The 13,023-nt window shown below is 40.4% G+C and overlaps 1 protein-coding gene across 1 annotated transcript in view; it reads left to right on the forward strand.

Moving 5' to 3' along the window:
• The first annotated feature begins 4,118 nt into the window (after positions 1-4,118).
• Positions 4,119-13,023, forward strand: part of MYH15 (myosin heavy chain 15) — a 61,749-nt gene continuing 52,844 nt past the window's right edge. The window contains exons 1-4 of the mRNA XM_044285021.1: positions 4,119-4,243; positions 9,429-9,532; positions 11,508-11,651; positions 12,247-12,403. Of these exons, the coding sequence (XP_044140956.1) occupies positions 4,153-4,243; positions 9,429-9,532; positions 11,508-11,651; positions 12,247-12,403 (496 nt within the window). The 5' untranslated portion in view covers positions 4,119-4,152. The remainder of the gene's footprint in view (positions 4,244-9,428; positions 9,533-11,507; positions 11,652-12,246; positions 12,404-13,023) is intronic.

Raw genomic sequence — 13,023 nt, forward strand, 5'->3', positions numbered from 1 at the left:
AAAAATAGGGAGAATAATTGAGGTATTGGAAAGAATAACTTGAGTCCAGACCTTGAGATGAAGTTCAATGGCAGCTTTACTTTAAATATAAGTTTCTTCAAACAGTTTACAGGCTTTTTCTTGGTTTCAGCAGGCTTTAGCATTAAACTGGCAGGCAAACTCAACTTTGCTATATCTTTCTCTCACTCTGCTGTATTGACAAGCTGACTGGATAACTTGACTTCTTCTTTACGCTGCACTTCACTTTTTAGTCGGACTTATCTTCAGCCAAGGAATAGGTTAGAATCCTGGCAGCTCCAACATGGAGTATCAATCAGCACAAACCAGAACTGCCCCACTTCCTTCTGGTAACAAGCAGGACTGGCTGACTTCTGACCAAAGGGAAGGGGGGAAAATGGAATGGTGAGTTCCATTCTATCTAACTATAGCTCTGCCATGTTTGCTGCCACCTAATGGTGAACCAGGTAAATTATTATCATTGCACCATATAAAGGACCAAAATACATAAGATGACGTTGTGTTAGCCCATTAGAGATAGCATTAGAGTAGCACATCTCTTTTTAAAGCTTTCTTATTTTCCTTACAGAAAATACATGAGATATCTATTTTGCTGGTGTCCCCCTCCCAAACCTTGTTGTCCAATTTACTGATGCTTGGATCTATAGATAAGGTATAATGCACACATCATAGTTGTAAAATATTACCACCTTATAATGCTTCTATAGTGTTAGTATTAGTGTTCTAAAATCATGGTGGCTAAATAACAGGGCACATGCGCTACTTTTAAAGAGGACCTGTCACCAAAAAATGCAGTGCTATCTGATAGGACCATTTTATAGAGCAGGAGAAGCTGAGCAGGTTGATATATAGTTTTGTAGGAAAAGATTCAGTGAAACGTGTAATTTATACATTTACTGTATATCTCTGTTTTTTTCTCCTTTCTGTGAAGAGCTATTGGTACAGGTGGGAGGAGTTATCAGTGACTGACAGCATTATGTATATAAGTGTACATAGAGAGATAGCTGTCAGTCACTGGTAACTCCTCCCTCCTGTACCGATAGCGCTTCACAGGGCTGCAGATATAAATGTTAAATTTATACGTTTTACAGAATCTTTTCCCACAAAACTATATATCAATCTGCTCGTCTTCTCCTGTTCTATAACATGGGGCTGTCAGATTGCATTGCATTTTTGGTGACAGGTCTTCTTTAACCCATCTACAGATGCCACATAAATGCCAGGGAAGTGAAACAGAATTAAGACCTGAATGGGGACCTTTTCTTATAACTGTAAGGACTGTAGAAGAAATATTCAACATAAAATAGAGAACTATTTAATGTGGTAACTTTAATCACATCAACTACTTTACAGGGTGAATGTCAAAATTGAATTTTTTTTTCTCTCCTTTTTTTTGTTCCTTGTGTAATGCCAACAAACTGAAAGGTCAGTAGTTCTATGTTGATGCTGAAATGAAGGCCATTATGTCCTAGAAAATAAAGAAACAAAAGATATTGGTAGAAGAAAAAATAGTCACACTTAGATTGTCTTAAAGTGGTTGTCCAGGTTTCTTTAAGTGATGGCCCATCTTGAGGATAGGCCATTACTAGCTGATTGGAGAGGGTCTGACACCTGCCAATCAGCTAATCTGTGTAGCTCTGTCGATGGAAGTCAGTGCCTGAACTACACAGCACCGTCAACATTGCGGGAGCTTGCTATTTCAGTGCTGCCCTATTGATTTCAATGGGAGCAGCGCTGTAGTAGAGAACTTACTTCACTACAATGTTGCTGGTGCTGTGTAGCTTCGTTGCTGACCTCCATCAACGGAGCTACACAGACTAGTTGATTGGCGGTTTGTCAGATGGTGATCCCACATCTGAGGATACGGTATCATTCAATAAAAAACCTGGACAACCCCTTTAATAATAAAGGATTATAAAAATAACAAGTTATTATATCAATCTACACGTTAAATAATTGTTTCTGTAAAGTGCACAAGATTGTTTGCATGGGTGGAATTCATCAAGTGCGGTATAGTTGAAGTCTGTTTTGCTGGGGGCAATATTGCCATTATTCGTGACAAATGCAGCAAAATGTTACACAAACATTCGGTCAAATTTATAGTTTTTTTAGATATGTCTAGATATGTTTCCACCGACCTCCTGAATGACAATGTGCAAAAACTTTGTGACATTTTATGGGTACCTTTACACATGGAGAGAAAGGGATGTAGATGTTTTCATAAATTTTTAAGTGGATTTCTGTGCAGATTACATCCCCTTCTGTCTCTTTGTGTAATCCCAGACAGACTTGATTTTGAGATCAGGGCTCTGTGGGGCATATCATCACTTCCAGGACTCCTTGTTCTTCTTTACACTGAATATAGTACTTGACATTGGTTTTATGTTTGGGATTATTTACCTGCTGGAGAATAAATTTGGAGCCAGTTAGATGCTTCCCTGAGGGTATTACACGAAGGATACGTACCTTCTACAGCCATAATTTGTTTTCGCATGACCAGTGTAGGATGGCGTATGGTGGAGTTGATTGAAAAGAGATCTAGAGGGATGTGCATAAGTTGTAGGCAGGCGTGGAAACTATGCTGCAAAGTAAGAATGCTTTCAAAAAGAGATTAAGTTTATTCTGTAGCAGGACAACAACCCCAACCATGCAGCCATTAAAAACTATCTTCAGCTTAAAGAAGAACAAGAAGTCCTGGAAGTGATGATATGGCACCCACAGAGCCCTGATCTCAACATCATTGAGTTTGTCTGGGATTACATGAAAAGACAGAAGGATTTGAGCTAGTTTACACCCACAGAAAATCTGAGGTTAGTTCTCCAAGATGTTTGGAACAACCTTCCCTCCCGAGTTCCTTCAAAAACTGTATGCAAGTGTACCTAGAAGAACTGATGCTGAAGGCAAAGGGTGCACACACCAAATATTGATTTGTTTTTAGATTTCTCCTGTTCATTCACTTTGCATTTTGTTAATTGCTAAAAAAATAAACTATTAACCCTTCTATTTGTGAAAGCATTCTTACTTTGCAGCATGTTTCCCACCCCTGCCTGAAACCTTTGAATAGTACTGTCCAAAGGAAAGGGGAATACAATGCTCTTACAACAGCACCCAAAAATACTAGAGCCGGTGTCATTATGTAAGTTTGCAACAAGTTAGCCTGGGTTCACATCACCTTTTAATTTTCTGTTCTTCAGATCCGTCAAAAAAAACTGAATCCAGTATTTTAGGTATCCCTTATGCACATTTTGCATCTGCTTTAGCCATTTGCGTCTGAAATCCATCAGTTTAGATGAAAAAATAATATAATAGTTCTGCATACAGGACTTTTTTTTCCATAAAAAAATACGGCTCAGACAGAAATGCTTAGGATCCGTTTTTTTACAGGATCTGTTTGGGTTTTTTCTGCTTTTCTGATGGATCAGAAGAACGGAAAATGAAACAGTGATGTGAATCCAGCCTTACCATGAACAAATGTAATGTGCAGTGAAGACAAGTTCAAGATCTCAGGGCAATCCACTTTGCTAATATAATTTGGCCCTGGCCCTGGCCATTTTCTTTTGTTATGGTCACTCCGAGAAGAGAACTCATGCATATTTATATTAACCTTCATACTTGTACATTTCTATTCCTTTATTTGGCAAACAGAATCCAGTCTTTTTACTTGGCCATTAGGATTGAAGTGGAGAGTGATAAGGAAATGTTTCAGGAGCCACGATGCACGTATTTTATCACGTATGATTAGGAAAAATAACTTCACTGTTCCATTAGGTCATTTATCAACAATGTACCAACAATCATGTGAAGACACAAACAGGAGCCCAAAACCCTCCCCCCATAACTGTATGCCTATTGTCACCAATCTTCACACACCCACCAGACTAATATAGCATCAAATGAGAGGTTCCAGGGCTTGTTGACCTTGGAGACCTGATATAAAAGGTACAACACATTAGGCAGGCACAGGTCATTGGATCATTTACTTGACAGGGTATGATCATTAGACATACTTGAAATCATTTACTAATTATGCATGGTATATATTATATTGTATGTTGATAATGTCCATATGAAATATTTTATACATTGTTTTATGTTTGCAGGCGCTGATTTTGTTTATCACATCAATCTGTCAAAATGATGGACATGTCAGATTTCGGGGTGGCAGCTCCCTTCCTGAGGAAGAGTGATAAAGAGTTAATGATACGGCAGACTGTGGCTTTTGATGGCAAGTACAACATTTTATTCATAGTTAGACTATTTTGGACCTATAGCAAAGAGTGTTTGTTTTCTTCAGTCCATTCTAAGAGTTTTAACTTTTTTTTTTTTTTTTTTAATGGCTTGCTTTATGGTGGTGGGAATGGAAAAAATGCAATTGCTTCTTTACTTTTTGATTAATTTTTTTCATGTCACACAAATACTTAGTTAACATTATTCTATGGGTTGGTGCAATTACGACAATAAAATATATTTAGTTTTTTATGTTTTATTACTTTTCGGGTACGTTCACATCAGCGTTCAAAATCCGGCAGGCTCTTTCGGCAGAGGAACAGCCTGCTGGAGATCACTGCATCCAGGATAGCTTGAAACTGCTGCAGCACCCCATAGACTAAAATGTATTTTAGGACACTTTCACATGCTCAGTATTGTATCAGTATTTGTAAGGCAAAACCAGAAGTGGGTCAAAAACACAAAAGAGGGACAAATCTTTCCATTATACTTTTTCTCTGTAGGTTCCATTCCTGGTTTTGGCTTACAAATATTGATGCAAAATACTAACCGTGTGAAAGTGGCCTTACCATATTCCTTGCATTTTTCACCTATAACTGGAGATATCTCAGGAGCCCAGTTACAGGGTGGGGGTTGGGAACAGTGATGGGCAGTTCGCATTGTTCGCCCGTGAACATATGCGGGCTGCCATCTTTTTTCACAAGTCCGGCGAGGCACAGGTAAGCCCTTACCGGCGCCTCTGCGCGATCTGGTCTGAAAACAAGTCCGGTCAGCGAGAGCAGGCAGTTATGAGAACAGCCACCGGGGGCTTTCATCGTGCTGTTCTCGGAACTGCCTGCTCCCGGTGACCGCATTTGTTTTCAGACCGGCTCGCCGGACTTGTGAAAAAAGATGGCAGCTCGCATATGTTCGCGGGCTCTGCTAGGTGCAAGTCTTCTTTATGCCAGTTTTCTGGCTTAAAAGAAAGACCTGTCTACAGCAGCTTGCTATGCCGTTCTTGATATGGCCTGCACCGCCAGAGGAGGCATTACATTTTTTTTTTTTATCAGATATCTCTTTATTATCAGTTTTCAGTCTTTTTAACAGCATTATGTCATGCTTGTAGACATTAAGACTATCCATTGTCAGAAATATACAATAAATATAGTACAAAGCATATGGCTACATAGTGAAGACATACATCCAAGCATGAAGTCATACAATATAAGCATCTCTAAGGTAATCATTAAAACCTCCCAATAACAAGTAACCCCCTTATCCCGCCCTCCACCCCTACCCCTACAAAAGCAGGACACAATTATAGCAATCTCCCTTCATCTCCACCCTTGGATTGCCGGCACCGCAATACTTATTAGCAGACTATCACATAATACTATCCTCCAATCACCTATGTAGCCGTAGAGTATCTCCTACAAGCATTCATTTCCACATTCAGCCATATCCTAGCTCCATTTAAGTCGATCAGCAGCCAGTTTTGGCATATACACATCACATATATCAACCACTGTGGTCTTCCCCCCCCTCCACATATTTGCTTCCTAGTCATATTTACCTTCCATACTCAATACACTCACCTAGCACACAAAAAGCTTCTTGTGAGCGCTAACCAGGGACTACAGCATCCAGAATTATTAACCCAGCTTCCCTATATCGCCTCAAATTTGGATAGATTTTTCCTTTTTTGGTATACCCCCCTTTCCAGGCGAATCACCATATTTAGTTTAGCAACATATTCTGATATATCTGGAGGTGTTGATTGGATCCATTTTGCCGCTAACGTTTTCCTTGCCTGGTATAGCATTCTCCCTATTCTAGTGGCTATAACAGATTGTAGATTATCTATCGGTATAATGCCTAATAGGCACAGCCTAGGGTCTAGAGTAATATTAGCACTATATACCTTATTGACCAGGTGTATTACAGCCTTCCAATACGATGTCAATGACGGGTATGCCCACAACATATGAAGTAGATCCGCCTCAGCACTTCCACATTTCGGACAAGCCGGACTATCTCTACAACCTATTTTGTGTAAAAACACTGGGGTCTTGTACACTCTATGTATTAAGTACAGATGGGATAGCCGCGCCGCTTCACTAAGAGATAAGTCAGGGGTAAGGTCTAACACCTCCTCCCATTGCTCATCCGTAATATTACCCACATCTCTTTCCCAATGTTGTCTACTTTTAAGGGGGTATCCTTTAAGAAAGTCCTCCAACAAGGTTTGATATACCATGGAGATCGCTCCCTTTACTGGTCCTACACTGACTGCTATGCTTAACATCTGATTGGAGACAAACGTCACCGTGGCTGTTTTGGACTGAGCGTCCAATGCATGTCTAAGCTGCAAATACCTGTAGAATTGTGAGGAGGGGCAGCCCAAATTCAGAACATATCTGCTGGTATTGCTTTAAAATCCCATTAGAATAAATGTGGCCTAAGTTCCATAGTCTTTTATTTTCCCATTGTGAGAATCTACTCAGGCCACCCAATTCATGGAGTGCTGGGTTGTTCCATATAGGTGAAATATTCACTAACCCCGTTATTCCTAAGATTTTTTTTCCTTGACCCATACTTTCTTCATAAGTTGTAAAGTTGGAATACGCCCCATTTCCCCTTTAACCTCTCCTTCAAAAGCTGCTAATGAGGGAGACCTATTCGATGCCCATCCCATCAGCCGACCACTTTTTCCTCCCAAGTCACCTAACACTCCCCACCCCTTAAAGTGCTGTAATTGGGCCGACAAAAAATAAAGCATAGGATTGGGTAGAGCCAAACCACCTGCATCTTTATTCCGCTGTAGAATTTCGTATTTGATCCTGCCTCTATTATTTTTCCAGATAAGGAACCTAAACAGTTGTTGTATCTTATGAAAATAATGCACAGGGATCCATACAGGGGAGTTGTGTAAAATATATAGCAGCTGAGGCATTAGGATCATTTTCAGTAAGTTATCTCTACCTATCAATGATAAAGGCAATTTGTGCCAGGTGGCAATCTTACTTTTAAACTTCCCTAGCAAAGGCAGTAGATTATTAGAGATATAATCAGCAGGGCTCATCGATACTGTCACCCCGAGGTATTTAAAAGAGTGCACAACTTGGAGCTCAGAGAAATTAGCATGACGGGTTTGCACATGCGAAGATATTGGGGGATCACTGATTTATCCCAGTTTATGCGAAGTCCAGACTGGTCACCAAACTGTGAGATTATAGAGATGATAGAATCCATGGAATCATCTAAATCACCTACATAAATCAGCATATCGTCCGCATATAAAGATACACGTTCCTCCATTGAGCCCCTCGCTAACCCCCTTATCAGTGGCGTAGATCTTAAAAGACATGCTAATGGTTATATTGCTATCGCAAACAATAGGGGAGATAACGGACAACCTTGTCTTGTCCCCCTCTCCAGATCTTTTGCAGGTGATAATTGGCCATTCACTCTAATTCTAGCTCTAGGCTCATAGTATAGAAGCTTGACCCATTTTAAAAATCCAGATCCGAAGCCCATCCTAGTCATGACTGCCCAAAGATATTCCCACTCAACGCTGTCAAAAGCTTTGGCAGCGTCAAGTGAGACCACCGCAGCTCTACTATCTTGCATATCTCTTCCCTCCAGCTGGAGATTCAGGAATAATCGCCTAAGATTCAAAGCCGTAGATTTTCCAGGTATGAATCCAGATTGATCGTCGTGGATAATAGTTTGAATGACTCTAATTAGTCGATTGGCCAAAACTTTAGCTAGTAGTTTTACATCCACTGTCAGTAGAGAGATGGGCCTGTAGGAATCCACTAGTGAGGGGTCTTTGCCCGACATGGGTATCACTACCACTATCGCCTCTCTCATGGAACAGGGCAATTTGCCCTCTCGATAGGCATCTTTAAAAACCGTTTAAAGCTGCAGAAGTAATAGTTCCCCATGTTTCTTATAAAATTCCCCAGGAAGGCCACCCCCCCCCCCCCACAGAATTCAGCGCCACCTCTTATTCCTCGGAGGCATTAAATTTACGATGAGGCACAGACTTTGTCATAAATTAAATGCCTCTTACGGCAGTCTGTGCGCTCGTAGCTGGGGTAGATTTCAGTCATCAGTTTCTAATGTAAATGATGATGAATGAGTTGGGGCTGACAGCCGCACCACAAAAGATGGGAGATGTCCTATACATTGAAGTCAATGGGTCCGCAAGGTTTGCGAACCGCAAAATACTTAGGGTAGTGTCAAACTGTGAATGTCCTTAAGTGCTTGTGTACTCGCTTTTACATTTTACAATTCTTTCTTTCATAAATATGATTGCTTGTACGTTTCTTAATTTTCCCGCCCCTCATACAGTTGACAGGAAAACGCGTGTTGACATGTGTATTTACAGCCGACAAATGGTAATTTTACGCCGGTCTTAATAAATGACCCCCTATGTCACTGTCTAACAATACATTACCTTTAACTAACAGTCTAAGGCCTCATGCACACGACCGTTGTGTGCATCGTGGCCGTTGTGCCGTTTTCCGTTTTTTTATCGCTGATCCATTGACTTTCCATGGGTCCGTGGAAAAATCGGAAAATGCACAGTTTGGCAGCCGATTCCGTGATCCGTGTTTCCTGGCCGTGAAAAAAATAAGACCTGTCCTATTTTTTTCAACGGTTCACGGACCCATTCAAGTCAATGGGTCCATGAAAAATCACGGATGCACACAAGATTGTCATCCGCGTCCATGATCCGTGTCCGTGATCCGTGTCTGTTTTTTCCTATCATTTCAATGGCAAACTTGACATTTTTTTTTCATTTTTCATGTCCGTGGATCCTCCAAAAAACAAGGAAGACCCACGGACGAAAAAACGGTCACGGATCACGGACCTGCGGACCTTAAAAAAAAACGGTCGTGTGCATGAGGCCTAAGAAGCAGAAATGGTCAAAAGAAAAAAAGAAAAACAGTTTTTGTCTTCTCCTTTGGGAGTGTGGTTGTATCAGACAACAGGGCGCCCGACCGATACAAATCTGCTATTCCACTGCAACATGAAACTGAGGTGCGCCGAAATAAATCCTCCTAATGAATGCTGTAAAGGGCTGGAGAAACCAGTATAGCTTGCAGGCATAAGTTGCATCACATGCTAAAAAGATAAATGTAATGTAAAACACTAAAACTGCGGCTTCAATATGATGGACATTTTTATTGTAACAGGAAAAAAGAAATGCTGGATCCCTGATGAGAAGGAAGCCTATCTGGAAGCTGAGATCAAGGAGACAGCTGGAGGAAAAGTCACTGTTGAAGTGGCTGATGGAAAGGTAAAATATACCATGTAGTATTTAGTACGAGATCTAGAATCTGAATGAACACACACATAGAATTTGACTAATTTCCTCTTCTTATAAGCATACAGTATTTATCACGTCCTGAAATGATTTTAACACCTACTTTATATTTTATAAAAATAATTTCTGTGCATTAGGTATGCCGAAATACCAGGGGCCAAGTGATCCTGGCCTGATATGTCATATAAGGCATAAATACCAGTACCATTAAAAGCATGGTTCCTCTAACAAAGCTACTTGCAAGCAATTCACCACTATGTTGTAAATGACAAGCAGGGCACGGTGTCCTTCGACCGTTTGTCCTGACAGCGCCATTTTTTTTGCAAACGTCTTGATACAATATTAAATCTGATTCCTGGCATCGTCCTAATAAAGAGGACCTGTCGCCACGAAATGGAATAGAGCAGGAGGAGCTGAGCAGACTGTTATATAGTTTTTAGAAAGGATTCCATAAAACTTGTCATTTACACTTTTAAATCCCTGCTTTTTCAGACTTCACTTGGGGGAGGTGTTGTCAGTGATTGATAGCTTTCTCTGTGTAAGGGCTTATTCAGACGACCGTATACGTTTTTGTGGAATGGAATGGCCAGCCCTATGATAGAAATGCCTATACTTGTCAGCAATTACGGACAAGAATAGGACATGTTCTATCTTTTTTGCCACGGAACGAAAGTATGGATGCGGACAGCACACAATGTGCTGTCCGCATCTTTTGCGGCCCTATTGAAATGAATGGGTCCCCATCTGTTCTGCAATTTTGCGGAATGAATTATATGGTCGTGTGAATGGGCCCTAAGTGTGTAAAGTGTATCTGTCAGTCACTGATAATGTCCTTTCTGTACAGTTAACTCAGAAATGGCAGAAATTTAAACATATAAATAACAGGTTTTACTGAATCTTTTTCCAAAAACTATATATGAATTTGCTCAGCTCCTCCTGCTCTATAACAATGGAAAAATGTGTGTATGTTTTTTTAACTTGGAGTTTTATTTTTATTTTTTATCAAACTTTAATTCTTTACTTTACACTTATTAGTCCCAGAAAGAGACTTTGACATGCAATCCTCCAATCACTTAGATAATACACTGTACTACATATGTAATACTGTGTATTATGCTGTTAGTAGGATACTGACTGGCAACCTATTCGGCTGTGCCTAATAGGAATACACTAAAAACAGACCTGGAGGCCTTCATTAGGCCCCCGGCTGCTGTGTACAGACATCAGCACCCCTGCAATCTCTTCACCTAGATGTTGCAGTTGCCATCTAAGGCATGGGGTCAGTGATTCTGCCAATCCAAGACATCAGAGAAGGAGCCCAGCTGTCATGAGAGAGACTTAGACTAGCCTGCTGTAAAAAGACGGTGATCTAGCCTAAAGGTCACTTTACACTGGACAATATACAAGCAGATTGTCAGGAAGGTCCCTTAGTGCCTTCCGTAAAAAGGCGTATTGTTGGTCACTAAAGGGTTAAAGGCCCTTTTAGATTGGCCAGTACCTAGCCAATTATCTGGATCTGGAGCAAAGGTGATCTCCTCTGTGTGGGGATGATAAAAGATTGATACTGTAATTGCTTGTCCCCATACAGATTTGCAGTCAAATGACGATTTTAGGTGACATATGTAAAATGTGATTACCTGATGAATGGATTTTGCATGTTAATTAGGTGATTGGCAACACCTTTACATGGGGCAATTATTGGGAACAAGCATTTGCAGGAACATGATTTCCCAATAATTGCCCCATATAAATTGGCCATGACATTTTATAGTCTGGAACTTTTGAGCATACACCTGTTTACAGCGTCACTAGACTTCTTCTATATATGTGGAATGCATTTATTTTCTGTATTTTATCTGTATATGCTATATACATGCAGTATATGTTATTTTGTACATTAGAAACTTAAGCTATTTAAACTCTTGGTTATTGGTTTATGTTTCTTTAGTCGGTTGTTGTAAAGGAAGGAGATGTTCAGCAGATGAATCCTCCAAAATTTGACATGATTGAAGACATGGCCATGTTGACACATCTGAATGAAGCTTCAGTGCTATCTAACCTGCGTAAACGCTATGCTAACTGGATGATCTATGTAAGATGGCCCATTCTTTATGTATTATTCTTAATTATATAATTACCTGTATACTTCATTTTAAAGTTAGCATTTCAAATTTGTTGTACTCTAGTAAGGGCTCATGCACACAAACGTATTTTTGTCCATTCCGTTTTTTTTGTGGCCCCTATGTGGAACCATTCATTTCAATGGGGCTGCAAAAAAACTGAATTGACTCCGTGTGCATTCCATATCCATATATCCACAAGTCCATTCTGCAAAAATATAGGACAGTGGATCTGCAAAAAATCGGATGTAACACGGAAGTCACACTTTTTTTGTGGATTCATGTTATGCGGACTGCAAAATACATACTGTCGTGTGCATGAGCCCTAACTAATGCCCCTCCTGGTATTACCATGCATCTACTATTCTGACACTCACCACACATACCTAATTTTTCTTTCTCTTTCATTTCTTTTTTTATTTCCTCAGACATCAATCATGTTCTTGAAAGTTTTACTTAGAATGTCCATCAAAAAAGTTCAAAATATCAAAATTTGATAGTGTGAAATTCTTCTTTAAATTTATTGTTTTGCTGTATTAATTCAATGTGTTTTTTTCTAAATTTTAGACTTATTCAGGCCTTTTTTGTGTGACTGTGAATCCATACAAATGGCTTCCAGTCTATAATCCTGAAGTGGTTTCTGCCTATAAGGGCAAAAGACGTTCTGAAGCCCCTCCTCATATCTTTAACATTGCTGATAATGCTTACAATGACATGTTGCGCAGTAAGTATCACTTATTTCTTACTACAGTACTTTCTACACGGTGGCCCACGAAAAAGTAGCCTGCCTCCAGCGATAGTAAGACAAGATGAAAGAGCAAGTGTTTTTTTTATTTATTACCCACAAATCACAAAAGATGCTGAAAGTGGTCCCCGTTCATTTCTATGCATCTTTGGGCAGGTCAGATTATGTTGGCTGATACTGCTTGTGATGCTTCGGATAGTGTTTGTGATGTTTTCCTTGAGTTCATCCAGGGGAGGTGGATTGTTATTGGACACTTTCTGGTTTAAATTTCCCCACAGATAGAAATCTCATGTAGACAAGTCTGGGGAACGTGGCCATAACCCCTTGGTCACAGTTCGCTCCTCTGTAAACAGTTCATGAACCCGCACCAGTTCAGTGAGGTGGGGCATGTTGCCTCATCTTCAGGGGCGTAGCTATAGGGGGTGCAGAGGTAGCAGTTGCTACCGGGCCCAGGAGCCTGAGGGGCCCCAAAGACCCTTGTACCACATGAGAAGATGTTTTATAGAAGGTGCATGCTGGTCAAGTTACACCTCTGGCTGGAGGGAAGGTGTTGGGCAGCTCGGGCAGCAGGAAGGCAATGTGCTTCCCTGATCCTGGCC

The sequence above is a fragment of the Bufo gargarizans genome, chromosome 3 (assembly GCF_014858855.1).
Source record: "Bufo gargarizans isolate SCDJY-AF-19 chromosome 3, ASM1485885v1, whole genome shotgun sequence".
Lineage (NCBI taxonomy): Eukaryota > Metazoa > Chordata > Amphibia > Anura > Bufonidae > Bufo > Bufo gargarizans.